Source organism: Sarcophilus harrisii, chromosome 2, assembly GCF_902635505.1.
Source record: "Sarcophilus harrisii chromosome 2, mSarHar1.11, whole genome shotgun sequence".
Lineage (NCBI taxonomy): Eukaryota > Metazoa > Chordata > Mammalia > Dasyuromorphia > Dasyuridae > Sarcophilus > Sarcophilus harrisii.
Window position 1 is genome coordinate 354,962,908 of NC_045427.1, and position 27,247 is coordinate 354,990,154.

General features: G+C 34.6%; 1 protein-coding gene and 1 non-coding gene across 5 annotated transcripts in view; both read left to right on the plus strand.

Annotated features, from left to right (window-relative positions):
* The first annotated feature begins 264 nt into the window (after positions 1-264).
* The window catches only part of PPP1R13B (protein phosphatase 1 regulatory subunit 13B), a 120,081-nt gene continuing 93,098 nt past the window's right edge, over positions 265-27,247 (plus strand). The window contains exon 1 of one of the 4 annotated variants that reach the window (XM_031953156.1): positions 265-335. In XM_031953156.1, coding sequence (XP_031809016.1) covers positions 327-335 — 9 coding nt within the window. In that variant the 5' untranslated portion in view covers positions 265-326. Of the gene's footprint in view, positions 336-406; positions 717-27,247 lie in introns of those variants that run through there. The other 3 variants (XM_031953158.1, XM_031953155.1, XM_031953157.1) reach the window with 3 other exon arrangements.
* Positions 7,838-7,974, plus strand: LOC111720990. Its single transcript, XR_002770382.1, has one exon. It is a non-coding gene; the product is annotated as a small nucleolar RNA U109 (small nucleolar RNA).

The following is a 27,247-nucleotide window of genomic DNA, read 5'->3' on the forward strand; positions in this document are numbered from 1 at the left end:
GGGCTCCCGACGCCCTCCACCGAACCCTGGCGAGGGGGGGAGGGAGGGAGGCAGGAGGGGCGGGGGTCCGCAGCACTGCCGCAACCGCCGCCTCCCCCTGCCCCCACCCCCAATCCCGCCCCCGCCCTTGGCTGGGGCTCTGCCTGCCCAGGGCTGTAGCTCGCTAGGCTTAGAGATCGGCTGCGGCTGCGCGGCCTGTGCGGAGCGAGCGCCGCCGCTCTTCGGGAGCCCGGAGCCCGGAGCCCGGAGCCCGGGCTGGTGCCTGTCAGTGCGGCGGGGACTGCGGAGTCCAGTGGCGGCGGCCGAGGACCCGGAAGCCTGCCGAGATGATGCCGGTGGGTGAGAGGAAGAGGAGGCGGGTGTGCACGAGTGTGCGCGCGCGCGCGTGGTGTGTGTCTCGTGTGTGTGTGTGTGTGTGTGTGTGTGTGTGTGTGTGTGCGCGCGTGGCCGGCGGGGGAGGGTGCTCCGGCCCCCGTGGGGTGTGTGTGCGCGCACGTGTGCGCCGTGTCACGCTTCTCATCTCTCCGCGCTGTCTCCGGCTGCGCGTGTGTGTCCCCGGCCGTGGCCGTCCCTGTCTCCGGGAGGGAAAGCCGGCCCAGGTGGCGAGCGGCGGGGGAGGCAGCCAGGTTTCTCCCGTTGCATCGCCATGGATGTGGCCGGGAAGGAAGTCTGGCTCCCGCCGCGCGGCGTGGCCTGGGTGCCCCTGCGGAAAAAGGGTCAGGGTCTTTTCCTTCCTCTCCGCACGGATGGGCACTCCTCCTCCCATCCCCTTTCCCGAGGCTGGCAGGGACAGAATCGGGTAAAAAGTGTCGCGTCTGATCGTCCTTTGGAGAAGAAGGCAGGTGTGGGGGTGTCTAGGCCAGGTGCACTCTGCCCTCGCTGAAAAGCTGTTGCAATAGTCTGCGCCTGTTCGCTCGATCCAGGCCTTACCGGGGGTCCAGGAGGAAGGCCGGGAAAATAACCCTCAATTACTTTCCACCCCCACTCCTCTTCCCTTCAAGAAAACCCATCCACAAAAACCACCATCAAAAAGCTAGGGAATTGTAAGTCTAGGGAAGGCTGGTGGAAGCAGGTAATTAAATGAAACCTTCAGAATTCCACTGTAGTAGTAAGGTGGCTTAGAATTAAAAGTCTTAAACGCAACTGTACAGAAAATCAAACAATTTTTTAAAGGGGTAAATGTGATTATCTTTTGGAGAAAGTCCAGTTTAAGCTCCATCTTCCTAAGGATCTTTTTTAATGGGCTCAATTTCATTTCATTATTATTATTGACACTTCTTATCCCTTATAGGAGTACCCATTTAGGGCAGCCTGAATTTGGTACAGAAAACTCTATGTATTCTTATAGATAATATTAAGAGTATGTGTCAGCTCTGCCCTAAAGTGCGGATAAGTTAAATTCATATTTTCTTTTGGTATATAGATCATTGGGAGACTTTGCTTCTCATTTTCCTTGTTTCTTTAGGCTCAATTTTAAAAAGTTTTTAGAGAAAAGTCAAGATGAAAATATAAATTAGTTATTTATTGCCCTTAATTATTCTGGAAATTAGTTGGAAGAGAATCTTGTAAATTGATAAGATTATAGTATTTGGATTAACTGAATTTCTGTTGCCCAGGGTAACTTTTTCTTTAGTTAATTCAAATTTGGTGGTTTCTTCTTTTTTTATTCCTATACTTTTAGTCCAGGTTTTTCTGGTTAAGCCTTGTAATTACTTTGAAATTTTGTCATAGTCAGTGATTGATTTATTGAATTGATTTAGACTAACATTTAAAGTTGTTTTCTCCCAAGAAACTGGAGGCTATATTTTGTAAAAAATTACCATTTGAGATGATTTCATCTGATCCTTAAACCCTGTGAGCTAAGTGCTACAGATGTTTTCTTCATTTTTACAGGTGAAGAGAAACGGGCTGAAAGAAGTTCTGATTTGCCTAGTGTCATATAGCTACCAAATAGGGTTTGGATTCTGGTCTCCTGAATTCATATCCAGAACTATATCTGTTAAGCCTAAAACTTACTCTCTGGTCTAAAAGAAATTAGCCCAATCTTAAAATAATTTATTCATAAACAAAAATAAAAGCTAAAAATGTAATCCAGAGCTTTGGAACTGTAATTACCATGATTATAGATATAAAATACAGATATATAACTAAATCTTATCTTGCAGAAGGATATGCCACTCTTAATATAAAGGGTTGTATTTTGTATCTTACTTTTGGTATAGCTAGATTAGGATATAACTGTAGAGATTAATGTATATGCTCAGTAAATAAGGCATGATTCTGGGTCCTTAGAAGAGGGAAATAAAAAAGACATGTAGAAGAGAATAATGGTTGACAATTATATAATGGTTTGAGGTTTACAGAATACTTTACATTATTTCATTGAATTAGAATTTCATTTTAACCCTATGATGGTAGGTATGATTTGTATTTTAGTAGAGGTGCATAAAATATAACAAAGCTTTGGGTATACAAAGGCAAAAAAAATAGTATGAGCTTATATTGTATTGAAGAGATAAATTTATACAGAAAAGTAAGTACAAGAAAATCTGAGGAGGGAAAGAGCTTTGATAAGTAGGGCAATGAGAAAAAGGCATCTTTTTGGAGATAGTGTCAGAGTTTATTTCAAAAGTTTGACTGTAGGAAGGATATTTTCTTTCCTTTTTCTGTGCGCAGGTGCACACATGCATATGTGTGCGTGTGTGTGTCTTATCTGTCTGTCTCTGTGTGTGTGCGTGCGCTTCAAATGGTGCCCTAACAAAGCAAATTGTTTTATACACATGTGAGGATGGGTGACATTTTGATGAATTTAACATAGTAGTGTGCCTAACTACCTTGGCAAAAGTTGACACTAGTTATTGAATTCTGTTCACTCTTTTACATTCCCAAATTTTGCTGTTCTATTAGTGCTGTATTCATTTGTACTTGCTAAGCAACCGTCTGCTTATTTGTTTCATGCATAATTTTTTCCCCTTAATTATTGAATTTTTTGAGGATGGAATTTCAGTTTTTATTTGTAAGCTAAACTATGGTGTGCTTGTTGAGTATGCTGTTCTTTTGTAGTAACTGCTTATTGTTTACTGTTAACTAATTGAAAGATTAAGACAAAATTAAAAAAAATATATACCTTACTTTGAATTATTTAAAATTTTTTCTTCATTGTCAAAATAGAAGTTACTTTCTGTTACAGAAGAATACTTTCCTTTGAATATTGGGTTTACATTAAGCTCTGTTTTATCACTGATTAGGATGACTTTCTAGTACTTGGATATGGATACATATACATACATATATATGTATGTATATATATATATATATATATTGTGTGTGTGTATATTTACACATAGAAACACATAAAATATATGTGTATATATATATATATTAATAGATAATTGAATGTAGTTTTTTTTTAAGTGCCTTTATTCTGCATTTAGATTTTGACCAAATTCTTAATACTGGTTTTACAGAAACCAACTATTTGAGAGGCAATGTGTAATTGAAAGAGCATTGGGCTTTATGCATCAATTAAATTTTGATTTTTGTCATTCATTGTGTGGAGACAAACCATGTGACTTAAGGCTGACCATTTAACTTGCTGAGTTTCAGTTATCAGCAAAAGAACATTATGTTCTTGACATTAAGCAGCCATTCTTAACTTTTCTTGTGTTATTAACACTATTGGTAAACCCTTTGGATCCCTTCTCAGAATCAGGTTTTTAAATTAAACAATAAAATACATAGGATTACAAAGAAAACACATTGAAATGGTTATAGAAAAAAAAAAAAACAACTTGGCACATTCACAGAACTGAGATCAAAAATCTCTTCGTAAAGGGTTGTTGAGGATTCTTTTTTCTTTACTGAATGAGACCTGTGATTTTGTCAGTTTGGGTAACTTTGTAATTTAATCTGTAATTCAGTGTTCCTAGTGCATTGAAAGGTTAAATAGCTTGTCTCTGCTTACATTTTAGAGGTAGAACTTGATGCCTGAGCTTCCCTCCTCTAAAGCTGCCTCTCTGATCAATTTAGGCTATGTCTTATGTAGATAAGGTAATATGATTTTAAAAAAAATTAGATTTGTAATTTCACTGGTATAGGGAATACTTTGATGAGGAAGCTTTTTTTTTTTTTTTTTTGCCAGTTTAGATCCTTTAATCTTCTTTGCAGCTTTGAAGTATTAGTTTAGAATTATTAAGAGTTTATGTGACTTGTCTAGGGGATATACAGACTGGAGAGGGACTTGAACTCACCTAGTTCTTTCCTTGAGACTGGCTCTGTATTCACTAAGCCTGGTACTGTTTTTGTACATGTGAAATCTAAAAATTTCAACTAGATATTATTATGAATCCATTTGATTATGTGGCCTGCCTCAGAATTTCTAATGGGTAATTAATTGCTGTACAGGAAATGATAGAACTATATACATGCCAAAAAAAAAAAACCCACCCCCAAAACTATATACATGCATATTTACTAAAATTTATTAAGATTTATCCAGCTTAAAAAGTCTAAAAGTTGGCTTGGAAGATAGGACACTGAACTTTGAAATCAGGAAGATCTGAGTGCAAGTCCTGATTTAGACAGGAAGGGTATTTTTTCTTTTTTCCTTTTTCTTTCTTATTTTTGGGCCGGGGGGAGGATGGCTTTAAGTGGATTCCACAGCCCTAATAAAACACACTGTTTTATGCATATATGATAGTGAGGATGGGTGACTTTGATGATCTTAACATAGTAGTGTGCCTGACTACCTCAGGAAAAGTTGACTTGACATCAGTTACTGAATTCTTTTACATTCTAAAATTTAGCTATTAAGTTAGCAACACTGTATTCATATGTACTTTGCTATGCAAGTATGACCCTGAGCAAATCATTTTTCCTCTGTAAAAGGAAGGGATTGATTTATACTTTCTAAGGGCCCTTCCACCACTAACTATACAATTCTATGATCCTATAAAAGTTTTAACGGAGTTAACAAAGGACTGTAGTGTTAAATAGCTGTACATTTTTGTATCTGGCTCTTCTTTTAATACAGTTGATATGAAACAAGGAAAGTTAACTTACAAATGAAATTTTGATGAATCAAAAATTTTAATGGCTTGGGAGAAATTTAAAAAGATTACTATATTTTGTTTCAAGTTCCTCTCCTGCCTCCCTCCTTTTATACTAATTCTGAGGCTTTAAAATTGAATATTAAATAAAATATATATCTTTTGCATCATTCTGACAGTTATCTATTGTGTTGTTATCGTAAATACCAATAACTTTGTATCTTTAGAATTAAGTGTGACTTTGAAAATATAACTGGAAAATGTAACAAAGGGGGATACAAATTAGTTTTTCTTGTAAATTTTGGTCTGTTAGATATGGTTTCAGAAAGATTGTAATTTATCCCATGCAAACATATTTGGGAAAAATAATTTCAAACTGGAATATAGATTATACAAATGAAAGGAATATTCATGATTATATAAATGTAGTCTATGAATTTTGATTTTTAAGGAAATGAAATAGTATGTCAGAAACCAGACAATCAGAATTCTTATGTTACTTATTGGATATAAAAAAAAATACCATTTTTAGTTAGTACAGTTATTTTTTTACAAGTACTATCCATGAATATATTAAAATGAAAAAGCCTTTGCTAATTAGGTTGACTTATTTAGAAAAATAAAATACTATTGAAAAAATACATGTAAAGGTAGTTTTCAATATTAGTTTTTGTAAGACTTTGTCTTTTAAAGTTTTTCTCCCTCCTTCCCTACCCTTCCTTCTCCTCAATATAGCAAGCAATCTGATATAAGTTAAATGTGGCATTCTTTTTAAACATAATTTCATATTTGTCAGGTTGTGCAAGAAAAATAAGAACAGAAAGGGAGGGGGAACACGAGAGAAGGGGGGAAAAAAAACCAAAAAGGTGAAGATACATGTGCTACAATCTACATTCAGTCTCCATAATTCTCTCTGGATCTGAGTGGCATTTTCCAACCCAAGTCTATTAGAATTGCCTTGAATAACTGCATTGTTGACAAGAGCCAAGTTCATCATAGTTGATCATCACATAATCTTGTTATTGTGTACAATGTTCTCTTGATTTCTGGAAATCAGCCTGCTCGCCATTTCTTATAGAACAATAATATATTCAACTACCTTCATATAATATAACTTATTCAGCCATTCCTCAACTTATGGGTATCCACTCAATTTTCAGTTCTTTGCAACTGTTTTTGTAGTGGCAACAAACATTTTTGCATATATGGGTCCTTTTCTCTTTTTTATTATTTCTTTGGGATACAGATACAGTAGTGTGTCTGTTGGATTAAAGAATATGCAAAGTAAAAAGTACTTTGTTAAATTATTTTTCTTTATATTTGTGAAAGAACAATAAAAACAATATTATCTTTGAATAATTTCTTCCCACCTTTTCTCCCCTCTCGTCTTCTGTTGTAGAATTATTCTGCATTTTTTGAATTCTACATATTTGAGGTTAGCAGTAAAAGATCTTGGGAGCATAGATTTTTTTTTTTTTTTTTTTAATTATCAAAAGGTTAAATTAAAGGTTCTGACTAACTCTTTGCCTACTATCTGGGATGGAATAAGAAAGAAATATAACCAGTACTCATAACTCTATTAGTTGTTTCTCATCCTCTTCTCCCCCTCTTTTTTTTCTTTCCATTCTGTATACCATGCAAAGTCCCAAGTCAATTTCCAGTCTCTTTGGACCCCGACACTGTGGTATGATGCCATCAGAGAGTTGGAACTACAGAGCTTCTATATTCTCCCTTGGAATCTGAAGTAATTGAATCTTAAACCAGAAACCTAAAGAAAGGATATCCTAAATATAAATGCCCATTTGTTACTTACAAATAATTTCCTTCTCTCTGACTTTATTTGTGAAACTGAGTATTGAACATCAGGTCAAAGCTAGAAAGAATCTTGGAGACACTTAAGTTCATTCTATTTTTTTTTTTTTTTTACAAATGAAGAAACTAAGCCTTTTAAGAGAGACAGTGATTTGCACATGGTTACTCAATTATTAAGTTAGACTTTTGACTTTTGACTCTATACCCAATGTTCTTTCTATATTTAAAAAAAAATTAATCTTTATTTTTTTCCATTATAAACTAGGAAATTATCCACAAACATAAATGTTCCATATGTAAAGGTCTCTAGAAATTGGGAATTGTATATAAAGTAGTGAATCCATAATAGTTTGGGTTTTTATACACACACACATACACACACACACATCCTACACATATACATAAATTTAATGTAGTAGTATCAGCATTATCCTGTTTCCTTCAAAATTTTTTAAAATGTCTTATAGATGCCCTTTTCTCCCCCCTCCCCTCTCCCCTCTCCCCCCCCCCCCGTCTGTTTGTCTGTTTGTCTGTCTGTCTGTCTGTCTGTCTCTGTCTCTCTTTCTTTCTTTCTTTCTTTTTTCTTCAAATAAGATTACTTGCATATTTAATTTTATGTCAAAAGAGAAAGAATTTCCAAAAGTTCAGTTAAAATTAAAAGAAGAAAAAATCATTTAATTCTTAACTAAAAGGAAATTTGCTTGTTGATGTTATGATTAGAGGTTTTAATACACACATCATCAGTTAGTATGTTGCTCAGCATTTTTAAAAGTTGTTTAATTTTTACAAAAGTAATTTACCAAAGTATAATTGATTTTATTTGATTTTTGACGCAAAGTAATGTTTTATTTTCTATTATATTGAGTTACTTATTTGTGCTATTAAAAAGATCATGTTATAGTTGTATTTATAATGGAACTAAAATACCTTGTGTAATTTCTTTGTTGTATATTTGGTAGCTAGTGTTTTAATGTTTTCTGCATGTAGAATTTTTTTGTGCTTCTGACTAATAGAAGCATGAATACATTCAAAACATGCTATATAAAACATTGGAGTATTCAGGGCTGCCAGCCTTTCAGGAAAGGCTGAGTAGTAGTATAATTCTCCTACACTTAAGAAACCTGAATTTCATAATCCAGCATATCAAAACTTGAAATTTGTACAGTTTAGGAAATGTTATGCATTTTTTTCTCCATAGAAGATCCATTCTTAAACTTCATTATGACATGGTAGAGGTGACTATTATTTCTTGTGAACTTAATCTATTCCATTGATCAATTACTCTTTTATTTCTTAGCCAGTGTGAAATAGTTTTGATGACTACTGTTTTATAATATAGTTTTAGGTCTGGTACAGCTAAGCCATTTTTTTCCCCCACTAATTCTCTTGGAATTCTTGACCTTTTGTTCTTCCAGATGAGTTTTATTACTTTTTTCTAGCTTTATAAAATAATTTCTTGGCAGTTTGGTCTAACACTGAACAAGTAGATGAATTTATTCTATGACCCTGTGGATTAATTGTCATTTTTATTATACTAGCTTACTCTACTCATGAGCACTTGATATTCTTCCAGTTGATTAGGTCTATCTTTATTTGCGGGAAAAGTGTTTTGTAATTGTGTTCATATAATTCCTGGCTTTGTCTTGGCATGTAGACTTGAAAATTTTTTATATTATCTATAGTTATTTTAAATGGGGTTTCTCTTTCTATCCCTTGCTGCTGGACTTTGTTGGTAACATGTAGAAATGCTGATGATTTATGTGGATTTATTTTATATCCTGCAACTTTGCTAAAGTTAATTGTTTCTAGTAGTTTTTTAGGTGAATCTCAAGGATTCTCTAAATGTACCATCATTTCATCTGCAGAGTGATAATTTTGTTTCCTCATTACTTACTCTTAATTTTTCTTTTTCTTATTGCTTAAGCTAACATTTCTAGTATAATATTGAATAGTAGTGGTGGTAATGGGCAACCTTGCCTCATCCCTGATCTTATTGGGAATGCTTCCAGTTTGTCCCCATTATATGATGCTTGCTGATGGTTTTAGATAGATGTTACTGATCATTTTAAGGGAAACTCCACTTATTCTTATGTTCTCTAGTGTTTTTTTAAGTGGGAATGGTTCTATTTTGTAAAATGCTTTTTCTGCATCAATTGATATAATGATTTCTGTTAATTTGGTTATTATCGATATGGTCAATTATGCTGATAGTTTTCCTGATATTGAACCCTGTATTCCTGGTATAAATCCTACTTAGTCATGGTGTATTATTCTGATAAGTTGCTGTACTCTCTTTAATAATTTTTTTTTTTTTTTTTTTTTTTTTTTACGATTTTTACATTCCTTTCTTTAGGAATATTGGTCTATGATTGTCTTTCTCTGTTTTGGCCCTTCCTAGGTTAGCTATCGGCACCATATCTGTATCTTAAAAAGAGTTAGCTAAAATTTCTTCTATTTTTCCAAATAGATTATGTAGTGTTTGAATTTTTCTTTTAAGTGTTTGGTAAAATTCACTTGTAAATCCATCTGGCTCTGGAGATTTTTTCTTAGTAAATTCATGAATGACATGTTCAGTTTCTTCTTTTTTTTTTTTTTTTTTTTTTAAATCAAACTAAGTAATTTATTTCCTCATCTTTTAATCTGGGCAGTCTTATGTTTTTATAAATATTCATCCATTTCACTTCGATTATTAGATTTATAGGCATATACAATTTGGCAAAATAGCTCCCAAATTATTATTTTAATTTCCTTTTCATTGGTGGTAAATTTACTCTTTTCATTTTTAATACTGGCAATTTAGTTTTCTTTTTTCCTTTTTTCTAATCAAATTAATCAAAGGTTTATTTTGTTGTTTTTTTCTTAAAATCAACTCTTTGTTCAATATTTTTCTTATTTTTAAATCTTATTAATCTCCTTTGATTTTCAAAATTTTTAATTTGGTATTTAATTGGGGGTTTTAAATTTGTTCTGCTTTTTTAGTTGCATGCCCATGATCTTCTTTCTCTATTCATGTAAGCATCTAAAGATAAAATTTACCCTAAGAACTGCCTTGGCTTCATCACCTAAGTTTTGGTATTTTGTCTCATTGTCATTCTTTTGGATGAAATTATTGATTGTTTCTATGATTTGTTTTTTCACCCAGTCGTTCTTTAGGATTAGATTATTTACAAATTGCCCCTGGCTCTTCATTGAATGTAATTTTTATTGCATCATAATCTAAAAAAAGATGCATTTATTATTTCTTTCTGCATTTGATTGTGAGGTTTTTATGCCCTAATACAGTTAGTTTTTGTGTAAGTGCCTTGTAGTGCTGAGAAAAAGGTATATTCCTTCTATCTGCATTTAGTTTTCTCCAAATGTCTATCATACATATTTCTAAAATTCTGTTCACCTCCTTGTTTATTTTGTGGTTGGATATATCTAGTTCTGATAGAGGGAAGTTGAGATCCTCCACTAGTATAGTTTTGCTGTCTATTTCTTCTTGCAACTCACCTAACTTCTTTAAGAATTTGGATGTTATACCAATTGGTACATGTATTTTTAGTGTCCAGATTACTTCATTAACTATTGTACCCTTTAGCAAGATGTAGTTTCCTTCCTTAGAAGGATTCTTTGATTAGATCTATTCTTGTTTTTCCTTAATTTTGAGATCAGGATTGTTACCCCAACTTTTTTTTTTTTTTTTTTAACTTTAGCTGAAGCATAATAGATTCTGCTCCAGCCTTTTACCTTTACACTATATGTATATATTTCAAATGTGTTTCTTGTAAACAGCATATTGTAGGACTCTGGGTTTTAATCCACTCTGCTCTCCACTTCCATTTTATACAAGAGTTCATCCCATTCACGCTAATTCTCTATTTTCCACCGTTCTATTTTTCCCAAGTTATGCTTTTCTCTTTCCTTTTACCTTTTCTCTCCTCACCAGTGTTTTGCTTCGGACCACCACCTCCCTCAGTCTGCCTTCTCTTTTTTCAGCCCCTTCTTCCTTTCTTATCCTTTTTCCCTTTCCTTTTGTTAACCTCCACTATCCTTTCCCTTTCTCCCTCCTATCTTACGGAGACAAATTTTTATACAAACTAAGTATGTATGTTATTCCTTCTTTGAGCCAAATTTGATGAGATTAAGGTTCATTGTTCATGCCTTTCTCTTCATTTCCTCAACTATGTCTTTTGTGCCTCTTCATGTGGTGTAATTTATTCCTTTTTACCCTCCCCCCTTCCTTTTCTCCTAGTACAATCCCTTTTCCATCCCTAATTTCTTTTTTATATCATCACATTAAAATCAACTTATCCCTACACCCTTTAATTATACTCCTTTTAGCTGCCGGGACAAAGATACTTGTATCATACATATAGGAATGTAAACATTTTAACGCTTAACAAACATAATTTTTTTTCCTTCCCTTTTTACCTTATGTTTCTCTTGAGTCTTGTATTTGAAGATCAAATTTTCTGTTCAGCTCTAATCTTTTCATCAAAAATGATTGAAAATCTCCTATTTCATTTAATGTTCATCTTTTTCCCCTGAAAAATAGAGCTTAGTTTTCTGGGTAGTTGCTTCTTGGTTGTAGTCCAACCTCCTTTGCCTTCTGAAGTATCATATTCCATGCCCTTCAATCCTTTACAGTAGAAGCTTCCAAGTTCTAGGTAATCCTGATTGTGGCTCCTCAGTATTTGAATTGTTTCTTTCTGGTTGCTTGCAGTATTTTCTCCTTGATATGATAATTCTGGAATTTAGCTACAATATTCCTTGTAGTTTTCAGTTTGGATCTCTTTCAGGAGTTGATGTGTGGGTTATTTCAATGACTAGAATCTAAGATCTAATATTCTAGGATTTCAGGGCAGTTTTCCTTAATTCCTACAAGATTGTTGTCTAGGCTCTTTTTTTTTTTTCATCATGGCTTTCAGGTAGTCCAATAATTCTTAGATTGTCTCTTCTGGATTTATTTTCCAAGTCAGTTGTTTTTCCATTAAGGTATTTTATGTTTTTTTTTTTTTTCTTTTTTGGTTTTGTTTGACTGATTATTGATGTTTCATTAAGTCATTTACTTTCATTTGTCCAATTCTAATTCTTAGTGATTATTTTCTTCATTTAACTTTATTTCCTTGAGCATTTAACCAATTTATACTTTTAAAAGAGTTGTTCTTTCCTTTCACCAAATATATTCTTTAAAAAGTTTTTCTTCATTCAATTTCTGTGACTCCTTTTTCAAGTTGTTGCCTCTTTTTCCCATTTTTCCTTCTTTCTCCCTCTTTTTAGATGCCTTTTGAGCTGGAAACTAGTTAATATTTTCCTTTGAGTTTTCACCAAAAGCATCATTTTCCATCATCAAACATCAGCAACCATCCCTAGAACCAGATGTCAGTCAGCAGCTATGACCTTGTACTTGCAATTCAATTTCATATAGAAATATAAGCATATGGAGTGATGCTAGATTAGAACTCATTTAGATTTTTAATTTGAGAGTTGGTAACTTCATTTTCTGAGGGGAAATTATGGTTTGGTAGAAAGAGTAAAGAGAATGAAAGTAAGAAATGACCAAATTTTGAGTTCTGCCACTGATAAAACCATCTCTACAATCTGATCATCAGCACGACATTTAAACTCTCTGAACCCATCTTTTTTTTTTTTCATGTGCAAAATTTAAATTATAATACTTTGTAGTCCCTGCCAAAAAGGGCTGTCATAATTTTCAGATGAGATAATTAAAGTGCTTTGCAAGGCTTAAAAGTGTTTTAAGTAGCTCATTTATTTGAAAGTTTAAAATGTCCTTTAAAAATGGAAAAATTTCTAGGATTTAAAAAAAATATTTTTTTTTCCTGGTCATACATATATTAATTTTTAATACACAATTCTTTATTAGCCATGTTGAGAGAGAAAAATTAGAAAAAAAGGGAAAAACCATGGGAGTGGAAAAAAAAAGAAGTAAACATGGCATGTATTGATGTACATTCAATCTCCACAGTTCTCTTTCTTGAAGCAGATGGCATTTTCTATCCAAAGTTTATTGGAATTTCCTTGGATTCCTGGACCACTGAGAAGAACCAAGTCTTTCATAAATTCATCATTGTACAATCTTAATGTTACTACATACAATGTATTTCTGGTTCTGCTTGTTTCATTCGGCATCAGTTCATATAAATCTTTACAGGACTCTCAAAAATCAGCCTATTCATCATTTTTATAGAACAGTAATATTCCATTATCTTCATATACCACAACTTATTCAGCCATTCCCTAACTGATGGGCATCTACTTATTTACAATTCTTTTCTATCCCCAAAAGAGCTGCTACAAACATTTTTGCACATGTAGGTCTTTTTCCCTCCTTTATTAGTTTTTTGGTATATAGACCAGTAGTGGCACTGCTGAGTCACAGGATATGCACAGTTTGATACATTTTTGGGCATAGTTCCAAATTGCTCTCCAGAATGGTTGGATCATTTCACAACTCCACCATCAATGTATTAGTGTCCCACTTCGCACATCCCTTCCTACATTTATCATTATCTTTTCCTGTCATCTTAGCCAATTTGAGAGATGTGTAGTGGTACCTCAAAGTTGTCTTAATTTGTATTTCTCTGATCAATCGTGATTTAGAGTACCTTTTCGTATTTCTCTGATCAATTGTGATTTAGAGTACCTTTTCATATGACTAGAAATGCTTTAAATTTCTTCATCTGAAAATTGTTCTATTTTAGAAATGAGAGCTTTATCAGAAACACTGGCTGTAAAAGTTTTTCTTTTTTCCCAGCTTTGTATTTCCCTTTTGATCTTGTTTGTCATTTTTTATTTTCTATGGCAATCTGCAGGGTTCCATTTTTATGGGAGTTGAAACCACTGCTTTTCATTTTTTAGATGAAGAAACTGAAAGTCTAAGGCAGGGGTCCTCAAACTTTTTAAGTAGGGGGCCAGTTCACTGTCCCTCAGACTGTTGGAGGGCTGGACTATAGTGAAAACAAAAACTTTGTTTTGTGAGCCATTAAATAAAGAAACTTCATAGCTCTGGGTGAAGGGGATAATCATCCTCAGCTGCTGCATCTGGCCCGCGGCCGTACTTTAAGGATCTCTGGACACCTAAGAGATAAAATGATTTGCCCAGCTCACACAGGAAGTTTGGGACAGCTCTAGTATTCAAACCCAGATTTCTGACCCCAAACCCAACACTCTTGCTCATTAGCCTGGAAGATCACAAAGGTCCTTCCTTCCTTCTTCCCTCTCTTGCCCCTCCCTCTCTTGCCCCTCCCTCTCTTCTCTCATTTTCTGGGATTCTTTTATAAAACATATTAGCAACATCTTTAGAAGAGTTTCATATGGAAATGAAAGAATGTTTCTTTTTTTTCTTTTTGATTCTCATTCTTATATCCTAGTTGCACATAGTTTTCAGTAACTATTGAACGTTAATGTCAAACTTTCTCTTCCATGTATCTTACCTAATTAGGTGAAATTTAATCCAGCATATCACTGCTGTCACAACTGTAGTCTGGCTTGTTTCATTAGAACATCTTATCATGTCTCATGTTCTTAGTGCTTGAATTCAGATGCCAGTTGGCCTGTGAGACATCTATTTAAGTATTTTTCTTTTTGTAGTGAACAGATACTTTTATAGACTATAGGTATTGTCACTCTTGCTTTCCACTTTAGCTTAATCTACTGCACATAGAAAATATTTTGAAAAATGGTGACAAAAAGGATCATAAGCAAGATAAAAGAAAAATCTTGGTTTTTAAGAACTGGACTTAAACAGACAAGGAAGAAACTGGAAAGAATAATTGGCAAAAAGGTAGGAATAGTGTGAAATTTTGCTTTTTCTTGATAAGTATATAAATAGATTAGTTTTGAGGAAAAATACTAAATGTAAACTTTTTTGTAGTAGCAGACAGATAACTTTTTTTTTTGGTAGGTATAAACATGCCTTAGCTATGGTCAAACAAGATGAGGAAATACCACATAAGGAAGTTGTTTATCATTTTAAAAAAAAAAGTACTGATGTTTGTTCTGTTTGAATATTTGATGTGTGTTTTATTGGGTATAACATGTAACTAAGATAATCTCAAATGGTGAAGGAGATTTTATTGGAAAGAGTAGAGACATTTTCTTATTGATGAAATTATGATTTTCTGATAACGAAAGTGCCATAATTTACAAAATGGAGTGGAGTATATGTGATTTCCCCCTCTCCCCCACCTCCCCTACATTGCACTGACTTAGACTTGTATATTGAGACCCTAGGTCCTATGAGGTTTCTTAAAAAGAATGTATCTTTATAGTGGATAGATTAAATTTGAATGAATCCCCATCAGAACATGTAGTTTTGAAGTGTGAGATAACAGAAAACTTACATAACTTAAATTTGTTGATTTGAAAACGATTGTTAGACTGTAGTATAGTATTATAGTGTTTTAGTGTACTTTTTTTTAAAATTGTAGTTTATTCATTTAGTGAGGATCTGTGAAATAACAGATGTAAAGCATTTCACTTACCTTAACAAGTAGCATATAAATACTTGTTGCTCTCATGAGCTAGAGGCCAGAGAGCTATTCTCTGAGCCAGGGCAGTCTAGGTTTAAGTCTTGCCTCTGACAAGTTACTTGACCCCTCAGTGCTTTAGGCCAGGAGTTGGCAAACTTTTCTGTAATGGGCTAAATAGTATAAATATTTAGACTTTGTAGCTTAAGAGACAAAACCAAGGGGATAACATAGATACTTATGATAAGAGAGAACAAATTTCCACGAATATTTTGTTGGTGAAGTTAAAAACATAATTTGACTTAATTTTTTTTAATACAGGTCTACTGAGATTTTTTTTTTTTTTAAATAGGAAGGATGTAGGATGTTTTCCTTAATTGAGGTTCAAAGCTAATATTCCCTATCATTAAAATTGATCTGTTAATGCTGATCTTAATGGGATTTTGCATATTTCATCTTTGAAAATGTTTTTCACATAGATAGGTACTGCCAAATACTGTTAATCAGTCCATGAACACATGATTTTAATTAAGACAAAAAGTTAATAGTCTTAAATAAGTTTTTCTCTGAACACATTTCTTCACTTGCTGCAATTAAACACAATTTAATTAACTCACCAACTCAGTAAGCTTTCCTTGAATGCTAACAAATGCTGTACTCAGAAACTTTGGTTGTAGCCTCATTTTCATTTTTTGTCTTTGTTAAGAAATTCTGTGAGATAGCCAATTTTAAGTTTTCTAGTGACTATTTCTGTGAGTTGGTAATATTGTGATAAGTGCTTAATCTGGTAATGTCAACATATATTGTATTCTTTCAGCATAGCTGTCCTGTCATTGTATAACAAATACAATGCTTTGCTCTCTAATTCAGTAACAGGATAATCCACACTCTTGTGAAGTGTAGGATTCAGAGTCTTTTTTTCTTGTTTTGATATCATAGGTATGCATTTGTAATAAAAAATAGAAATAAAAAAAATGTTATGCAGCTGTATGTGCAGTAAGAGGTATAACTACCACTGCAGTTTGTAGTGTGATGAAGAACAGCAATATGATTAGTGCATGTGCAATCTCATATCTGCTGTGGTTAGCCCCAGAGAATTCATAGACAATATTGCATATTATTTATGATTTCTTTGTGAATTTCATAAAATTTTGGTGTCATGAAATATTATTCTTTTAAAAAATTTCTCCCCACCCAATTATTTCATGATGTAAAAATCATCCATAACTCATGGGCCATACCAAAACAGGAGCCAGCTGTAGTTTGCTGATCTTGCTCTAAGACAAATATTCTTAAACTGTAGTTCATGATGCCATATGGAGTCTCATAACTGAATATGGGGGGATTACAAAATTATGATTTATCAGTAAATATTTGAGTTGTATACCTGATTATAAACCTATATGCCTGGAGTTAATGGAGAATGGAGAGCTTTAAGAAGCTCTGCATTCTAGAGAAGGTGCCAACCTGGATGCATAGAAGGACTTTCCTTACCAGAGAATTCCTTTAACTAGTGAAATTACAGATCAGGGGAAAAAAAAAAGTTCAATTATTCAACCGACATCTGTTGAATTACTTGTACCTGTGTGCAAGGCTCTCAGGATATAAAAGACAACAAGAGTAGAGTTGATGAAATATGTGAAATCATTGCAGGTGGGCATTTCTTCCTCTAGCTGTATAGATTGGAATATTGCCCACACTTCTTTTACCTTGTGTTCTTCTGGCAGTATCCTTTTTTTTTTTTTTATCAGGAATCCACCTAACATGCTGATGAGGGGAGGAAAGGGATGGTTTCCTCTAGATTTCTTCACCTTGTGTTGGCATATATACTTTGTAAATTGAAAAATAAACATGAGGTAATTTCAGGAAGAATACTAACAACATGGAACTCTTCGTGGAAAGAGAAAATGGTACCTGAACCAAATCTTAAGGAAGATAAGGATTCTGAGAGGTGGAAATGAGGAAGAGATACACTTTAGGGATGTGAGACATATGACCTGTGAGACAGAGAAAGGAGCCAGTAATTTACTTTTAAGTAATAGTCTTGTTGACTGTATTGTAGACAGCTAGAAAGGTGGAAAATATTAAATAAAGCTGGAAACGCTATTGTGGAAAGCCTTAGGTGCCAAGTTGGGGAAGCTTTTATTTCGTCTTTGGAGTAATAGGATGTTATTTATTTAGTAGACCTGTGCCTTAGGAATTTTTTTTTTTTTTCTAAAAGCTTTCAGATAGCTATGACTCAAAAGTGTATAAATATTTACATATATTTTTATTTTGTAGGATTCTAGATTTAGAGGTGGAGGATGAAGGGAAAGAGGATTGATGTGAAGTCAGACTTAGCTCCCTGTTGACCTCAGGATCAGCCAGAGTCAGGAATAGCAAAAGTCCTTGGTCTTTAGGAGGAGAAGTAAAGGAGATTGTTGAAGCTGCCACAAGCTCTCTGCCTCCCGACGTCCCTTCTGCTCGTTCTCCTCCAAAGTGACTCTGGCTTGTCTTCCCCAACTCCCTAATCCCTCCTACAATTGTCTGTATACACCAAAAGATCCAGCCAGCACAGAATTGTGGGAAGGGCCATTTTCCAAGTATATGCTAATAGAGTATTGCCCATTAGGTAATTAGCCTTAAGTGCTTGGTTGTCTGATTTCCAGTGCACCTATTCAGAGTTTCAGCCCTTTACAGGTTGAATTTGGAATAAAGGACTTTAGTTAGCTCTGGTATATGATACCTGTATGACTAAGGGCAAGTTAACCTCCCTAGATCTTTTTCATTTGTAGAATGAAGGGATAGACTAGAGCAGGGCTTCTTAAACTTTTTCCATTTGCGACCTATTTTTGATTAAGAAATTTTTAGGCTACCCCAGGTATATAAATATATGAAATAGATATATAAATCACACATGTACTGATAATAAATTATAATTTCGTGACTCCTATGTTCATTCAATTACCTGACTCCATATAGGGTTGCAATCCACAGTTTAAGAAACTTTTGACAGTTTCTTCCAACGGTAAAGTTATATGGTTCTGTGTTGATAGTTATTATCAGAAACCAACAAAGGGCTAGAATATATTCCTCATCCAAATTTCATTTTATGTGACACCAAAGGTGAGAAAGGTGAAGGGATTTGGTTGGAGTCACATGGTGAATAAATGGCAGTCTGGTGAGGGACTATCAACAAGCAGTTGGTCAGCCAGGATGCATTTATTAAGGGCTTAAAATGAGCTGGCCCCTGCTCTTTTTTTTTTTTTTTTTTTTTGTACTTTCTTTTATTTTTATTTTTATTTATTTTTTTTTATTTAATAGCCTTTTATTTACAGGTTATATGCATGGATAACTTTACAGCGTTAACAATTGGCAAACCTCTTGTTCCAATTTTTCACCTCTTACCCCCCACCCCCTCCCCTAGATGGCAGGATGACCAGTAGATGTTAAATACATTAAAATATAAATTAGATACACAATAAGTATACATGATCAAAACATTATTTTGCTGTATAAAAAGAATCAGACTCTGAAATATTGTACAATTAGCTTGTGAAGGAAATCAAAAATGCAGGTGGGCATAAATATAGGGATTGGGAATTCAATGTAATGGTTTTTAGTTATCTCCCAAAGTTCTTTCTCTGGGCATAGTTGGTTCAGTTCATTACTGCTCCATTGGAAATGATTTGGTTGATCTCGTTGCTGAGGATGGCCAGGTCCATCAGAACTGGTCATCATATAGTATTGTTGTTGAAGTATATAATGATCTCCTGGTCCTGCTCATTTCACTCAGCATCAGTTCGTGTAAGTCTCTCCAGCTGGCCCCTGCTCTTAAGGAACTGATTATTATGGGGGAGATAACCATGTACATATAAATATGTAAGTGGAAATGGACAGTAATCTCAGAGGGAAGACAAACACATGGAAGGATGAGGAAGGGACCAGAAGGTGGATTTAAGCTGATTTGGAAATAAGGTGGGAAAGCTTGTCAAGCATGGGATACATGAGAGAAAAAGTCCTGAGTTGGAGCAGCAAAAAGGCCAGTGTAGCTGTATGGGAGAGAATGTGGAGATGAGAATATGTAGGAAGAAAGAAAAGGTAGAAAGGGGCCAAGTTATGAAAAGTCTAAAAATCAGAGCAAAAGATGAAATTTAATATTTCATCTTGGGGTAATAGGGAGTAACTGTAATGTTTATTGAGGAAGAAGGTGACAATTCCTCTACTTTAGGAAGATCATGTTGATAATTTACTGGAGAGGTTGAATTTGGTTGGGAAAAACTCGAGGCAAGGAGACCAGTGAGCCAGTAGACTTTTAAAGGCAGTTAGATAGTTTATTAAAGCAATGGACCTAGAGTCAAGAAGATGAGTTCAAATTTAGCCACAGGTACTATGTATGACATTGTATGTGTTATAAATGTGAATAGTTGTATAGTTGTATGTCACTGAGCAAGTCACTTGACCGTTGCTTCAGTTTTCACTTGGTGATAAATAATACTCTCTTCACAGGATTTTTTAAGGATCAAGTAAATTTGTAAAAATGCATAGCTTAAAGCCTAGCACAGAGTGGGTGCTTAATAAATTCTTATTCCCTTTCCCTTTATTGTAGTAATCAGGGTTAGAGGTGATAAAAGCCCACATCAGAGTAGCAGCTTTGTGAGAATATAGGGAAAGAAATATATAAGAATGATATTATGAAAGTTAATACATTGGTTGAGGATCACATTGAAGTTGCGGCCTGAGAATGGGGGAAGATGGCGGTACCTTTGATAGAAATAGGGATTGTTTAGAAAAGAGGGGTTGGAATTTGGGGTTGAAAGATAATTAGTTTAATTTTGAACATGTTGAGTTTGAGATGATCCTAGGACATGCTGTTTCAGTTGTCCAATAGGCAGTTGTTGATGTGAAACTGGAAGTCAAAAAGGATGTGAGGGCTGGCTATGTAGGTCTGAAAATCATCTGCAAAGAAGTAAGTAATTGAATCCATGGGAAATAATGAGATCAAACTTAAGAAAACTAGAATAAAGATAATGAGAAGAAGAACCAGAGTGGAACTATGGGGAACATATGTGATGAACTGGAGTAACTTAGAAGAAGATCCAACAAAAGAAAATGAGAAAGAATAGACAGGAGAATCAGAAAAGAAATAGTATGAAAACCTAGAAAAAGGTATTAAGCGTTTTGGAAAGGGCACTCATTGGTGTATAAAGTCTGACTACATAAAGTTTTTTTTTTTTTTAATTTTTTTTATTAAAGCTTTTTATTTTCAAAACCTGCATGGACAATTTTTCAGCATTGATTGTTGCAAAGCCTTATGTTGTAAGTTTTCCCCTCTTTCCCCCTCCCCCTCCCCCAGATGGCAAGTAATCCAATATATGTTATACATGTTAAAATGTTAAATCCAATATATGTAAACATTTATACAATTATCTTGCTGTATAAGAAAGATCAGATCAAAAAGGAAAGAAAATGAATTTGAAAACAAAATGCAAACGAACAAAAAGAGTAAGAATTTTGATACATACTCAGTTCCCCCAGTCCTCTCTCTGAGTATAGATGGCTCTCTTCATCATGAGATCATTGAAACTGACTTCAATCATCTCATTGTTGGAAAGAGTCACATCTGTTAGAATTGATCGTTGTACAATATTATTGTTGCCATGTATAATGATCTCCTGGTTCTGCTCATTTCACTTAGATCAGTTCATGAAAGTCTCTCCAGGGCTCTCTAAAAATCATCCTGCTGATTTTTTTTTCTTATAGAATAATAATATTCCATAACATTCATATACCAAAACTTATTCAACCATTCTCCAACTGATGGGCGTTCATTCAAGTTTCTAGTTTCTTGCCACTACTAAAAGGGCTGCCACAAACATTTTTGCACATGTGAGTTCCTTTCCCTCCTTTAAAATCTCTTTAGGATATAACTCCCGTAGAAGCATTGCTGCATCAAAGGGTATGCACAGTTTGATAACTTTTTGAACATAGTTCCAAATGGTTCTCAACTCCATCAACAATGATCAGTGTCCCAGTTTTCCCACATCCCCTCCAACATTCGTCATTATCTTTTCCTATCATTTTAGTCAATCTGAGAGGTGTGTAGTGGTATCTGAGTTGTCTTACTTTGCATTTCTATGATCAGTAATGATTTAGAGCCTTTTCATATGACTAGAAATGGTTTTAATTTCTTCATGTGAAAATTGCCTATTCGTATCCTTTGACCATTTATCATGACTTAATATGGCTTGAATTCTTATAAATTTGAGTCATTTCTCTCTCTATTTTACAAATAAGGCCAGAAAGGCCTTTTCTCAAAGAACTCACAGTCTAATGGAGAAGACAACATGAAAACATGTATGTGCATACAAAATTTCATATGTGTATATATGTATATGCCCCAATCCTCTATTCCCTTTTGAACATCCTATTTTTGTCAAGGGCACTACCATTTACCCAGGCCCTTAGCTGTGTGTGTGTGTGTGTGTGTATACATTGGAAATAATTATAGAGAGAAAGGATAGATTTCCACAGGATAATGGGAAAGATATCTTGTACACAGTAAGATTTTAGTTAGACTTGAAGGAAAACAGGAAAGTCAGAATGGAATAATAAGGATGGAGAAAATTCCAGGTATGGGAGACAATTACTGAAAATAAAATGCATGGAATTATGAGATGGGGTGTTGTATTCAAAAGACTGATAGGAGGTCAGTGTCTCATTGAATCATAGAGTATGTGGAGGTGAATAAGATATTTAATAACCTTTTATTTACAGGTTATATGTATGGGTAACTTTTTAGCATTGACAATTGCCAAACCTCTCATTCCAATCCTTCCCCTCCTCCCCACCCCCTTTCCCAGATGGCAGGATGGACCAGTAGATGTTAAATATATTAAAATATAAATTAGATATACAATAAGTATACATGACCAAACTGTTATTTTGCTGTACAAAAAGAATCAGACTCTGAAATATTGTACAATTAACCTGTGAAGGAAATCACAAATGCAGGCAGGCAAAAACATTGGGAATTCAATGCAATGGTTTTTAGTCATCTCCCAGAGTTCTCTCGCTGGGCGTAGCTGGTTCAGTTCATTACTGCTCCTTTGGAAATGATTTGGTTGATCTCATTGCTGAGGATGGCCAAGTCCATCAGAATTGGTCGTCATATAGTATTGTTGTATATAATGATTCTTGGCCCTGCTTGTTTCACTCAGCATCAGTTCGTGTAAGTCTCTCTAGGCCTTTCTGAAATCATCCTGTTGGTCATTTCTTACAGAACAGTAATATTCCATAATAGTGAATAAGATATTTAAAAGATTGGAAATGTAAGAAGAGACCAAATTATATAAGACTTAATGTATGCAGAATATTTTATATTTGATCCCGAAAGTAATGTGGAGCTACTGGATTTTATTAAAGAAGGAGTGGTGGCAGGACCAATTTGACAGCTTTTTGGTGGATAAAACTGGAGTGGTAGGGAGACCGAAGTAGTTGGCTATTGAAATAATCCAAGTGTGAAATTATAATGTCTTGTACCAGGGTGCTGGTTGTGTCACAGAAGAGATTAAGGAAGTGATGAACTACTGGAGAAAATGTGATGGAGTGTTATCACGGATGCTTTTAGAAGGGTTTGTCTTGGTAGAAGGGCTGTTTATTAGGAAAACTATCTGTATAATTGGCCATATTAATAACAAAAACCATATGATCATCTCAATATATGCAGAAAAAGCATTTGATTAAAATCCAACATCCATTCCTATTAAAAAAACTTGAGAGTATAGGAATAAATGGACTTTTCCTTAAAATAATCAGTGCATCTATTTAAAACCAACAGTAAGCATCATAGGCAATGGGGACAAACTGCAACCATTCCCAATAAGATCAGGAGTGAAACAAGGTTGTCCACTATCACCATTACTATTCAATATTGTATTAGAAATGCTAGCTTTGTCAATAAGAGTTGAGAAAGAGATTACAGAAATTGGAGTAAGGAAACCAAATTATTACTTTGCTGATGATATGATGGTATACTTAGAGAACCCCAGAGATTCTACTAAAAAAATTATTAAAAATAATCCATACCTTTAGCAAAGTTGCAGGATACAAAATAAACTCACATAAGTCATCACCATTCTTATATATCACTAACAAAGTCCAATAGTTAGAGTTACAAAGAGAAATTCCATTTAAAATAACTACTGATAGTATAAAATACTTAGGAATCTATCTGCCAAGGGAAAATCGGAAACTTTATGAGCAAAACTACAAAACACTTTCCACACAAATTAAGTCTGATCTAACCAATTGGAAAAATATTAAATGCTCTTGGATAGGGCGAGCAAATATAATAAAGACGACAGTACTACCTAAACTAATCTATTTATTTAGAACTATATCAGACTCCCAAAAAACTACTTATTGGCTAAGAAATAGACTAGTTGATCAGTGGAATAGGTTAGGTTCAAAGGACAAAACAGTCAATAACTAGTGTTTGACAAACCTAAAAGACCCCAGCTTTTGGGATAAGAACTCACTGTTTGACAAAAACTGCTGGGAAAACAGGAAATTAGTATGGCAGAAAGTAGGCATGGACCCACACTTAACATTGTACACCAAGATAAGATCAAAATGGGTCCATGATTTAGGCATAAAGAATGAGATGATAAGTAAATTAGAGGAACATAGGATAGTTTACCTCTCAGACCTATGGAAGAGGAAGGAATTTATGACCAAAAAAGAACTAGAGATCATTACTGGTCACAAAATAGAAAATTTTGATTATATCAAATTGAAAGTTTTTTGTACAAACAAAACTAATGGAGACAAGATTAGAAGGGAAGCAATTAATTGGGAAAACATTTTTACAGCCAAAGATTCTGATAAAGGCCTCATTTCCAAAATGTATAGAGAATTGACTCTAATTTATAAGAAATCTAGCCATTCTCCAATTGATAAATGGTCAAAGGATATGAACAGACAATTATCAGCTGAAGAAATTGAAACTACTTCTACTCATATGAAAAGATGCTCCAAGTCATTATTAATCAGAGAAATGCAAATTAAGACAACTCTGAGATACCACTACATACCTGTCAGATTGGCTAGAATGACAGGGAAAGATAATGTGGAATGTTGGAGGGGATGTGGGAAAACAGGGACACTAATACATTGTTGGTGTAATTGTGAATACATCCAGCCATTCTGGAGAGCAATTTGGAACTATGTTCAAAAAGTTATCTTTTTGATACTGTGCATACCCTTTGATCCAGCAGTGTTACTACTGGGCTTATATTCCAAAGAGATTTTTAAAGAAGGGAAAGGGACCCACATGTGCAAAAATGTTTGTGGCAGCCCCCTTTGTAGTAGCCAGAACCTGGAAACATTTTAAGCACAGTATCAAAAAGATAACTATTTTAATATATTTAACATCTACTGGTCATCCTGCCATCTAGGGGAGGGGGTGGGGGGGGTAAGAGGTGAAAAATTGGAACAAGAGGTTTGGCAATTGTTAATGCTGTAAAGTTACCCATGTATATATCCTGTAAATAAAAGGCTATTAAATAAATTTAAAAAAAAAAAAAAAGAAATGAGCAGGACCAGGAGATCATTATATACTTCAACACCAATACTATATGATGATCAATTCTGATGGACCTGGTCATCTTCAGCAATGAGATGAACTAATAAACCGGTTCCAATGGAGCAGGAATGCATTGAACCAGCTACACTCGGCGAAAGAACCCTGGGAGATGACTAAGAACCATTACATAGAATTCCCAAACCCTCTATTTTTATCCAACTGCATTTTTTTATTTCCTTCACATGCTATTTCAGAGTCCCATTCTTTTTGTACAGCAAAATAACTGTTTGAACATGTATACTTATTTTGTGTCTAATTTATAGTTTAACATATTTAACATGTATTGGTCAACCTGCCATCTGGGGGAGGGGATGGGAGGAAAGAGGGGAAAAATTGGAACAAAAGATTTGGCAATTGTCAATGCTGTAAAATTACCCATGCATATAACTTCTAAATAAAAAGCTATAATAAAAAACATAAGGAGGACTGTCTCTTTATGAGATGATCGTAAAGGAGGAGATAGTGGGAGATAACATTTCAGTTCTGTGAAATGAAGAAGAATAGAGAAGAGGGAGCTCTGGCAAATGACTTCACTCTTTTTCAGTGATATAATGAAGCAAAGAATGGAAATAGGAGGGCCATGAATGGCTTGAGGAGGCATAAGTGTTTGGGATAGCCACTGTAGTTCATGTGATAACAAATCAATTGGGGAGCTATGAAAAGATTGCCTTGTTGCAGAGGGACTAGATTGGCTATTTGAAGAAGTTCCTCACCAGAAAGTTGTTCACTAAGTGAGGACTATTTTGACTACGGAAGATTAGGGGAAAAAGTGTCAGGTATGGAGGGATTGAGATCTGTGGACATAGGACCGACCAACACAGACAAAATTATGGATTTTTTTTGAAATATCAAAGCAGTTACTATTCAGTAGCTATAGTAAGCGTGCTACTGAAGTTAAGCCAGGACAAGGCTGATAATAGATGAGATTTGTTTGACAATATATTCTTTAGATGATGAAAATTAATAATAATAATAATAAGCTTCTTTAAAAGTTTAGACATTTTATGTGCATTACCTCATTTGATTTCCACAGCAATCCCGTGAAGTAGATATTACAGGAATTATTATACTCGTCTGAGTTGAGAGAATAAGAAGTTAGGGATGTAGGAAATAAAAGCCATTGCAACTTTTCCTTCCTTTTCTCCTCCATGCTGTATAACTTTATTAATAAAGACCCACAAAAAACCAGGACACTGATGCATTGTTGGTAGAGTTGTGAACTGATCCAACCATTCTGAAGAGCAATTTGGAACCAGGCCCAAAGGGCTATCAAATTGTGCATACCCTTTGATCCAACAATGTTTCTACTGGGCCTGTATCTCAAAGAGATCTTAAAGGAGGGAAAGGGATCCACACGTGCAAAAATGTTTATAGCAGTTCTTTTTGTGGTAGAAAAGAATTGGAAAATGTGTAGATGCCCATCAATTGGGAGATGGTTGAATAAGTTGTGGTAGATGAAGGTAATGGAATATTATTGTTTGATAAAAAATGATGAATAGGCTGATTTTTGGAAAGGCTTGGATTTACAGGAATTGATGCTGAATGAAACAAACAAAAACAGGAATACATTGTGTTATGGGAGGAACATGCTAGTAATCTAGTTCTGTCCAGTAAAATAGATCCCTTCATGTGAGAGGATGATAATAATACATAAAGAGACTTAGAAGTAGTTGCATTCTCTGACCTCTCTCCTCTTGCCTCAGATTTATTTCATTCCCAATTCAGAAGCAACATCTGTATCAGTAAAGGCTGATTTGCAATTCCTTCAAGTATGTTATTAATAGCATTATATACAGTAACAGCAAGATTGTGGGATGATCAGCTATGAAAGACTAAGTTCAGTGATCCAAGACATTCCCAATAAACTTTGGATAGAAAACATCATCTGCATCCAGAAAAAGTATGGAGATTGAATGTAAATCAACACATGCTATTTTCAGTTCTTTTTTTTTTTTTTTTTTTTCTTTTCTTACTGTGGTTTTTCTCTTTTGTCCTGATTTTTCTCTCCCAACATGATTCATAAAGAAATGTATTTTTAAAAACAATATAGATGTATAACCAGAAAAAATAAAAAATAAAAAAATAAAGACCACAGTGTATAAGTCTTAAAACTATGAATGTGAAAGACTAATAAACATGGAAAGAAATTGCTAAAAGCCTTGCCTGTGTTCATCAGTCACCTCTGGTCATAGGCTCACTTGTAGTAGTAATAATAATAATAAGGGCAGCTAGGTGGCACAGTGGATAGAGCATCAGCCCTGAAGTCAGGCTGAATTCAAATCTGACCTTAG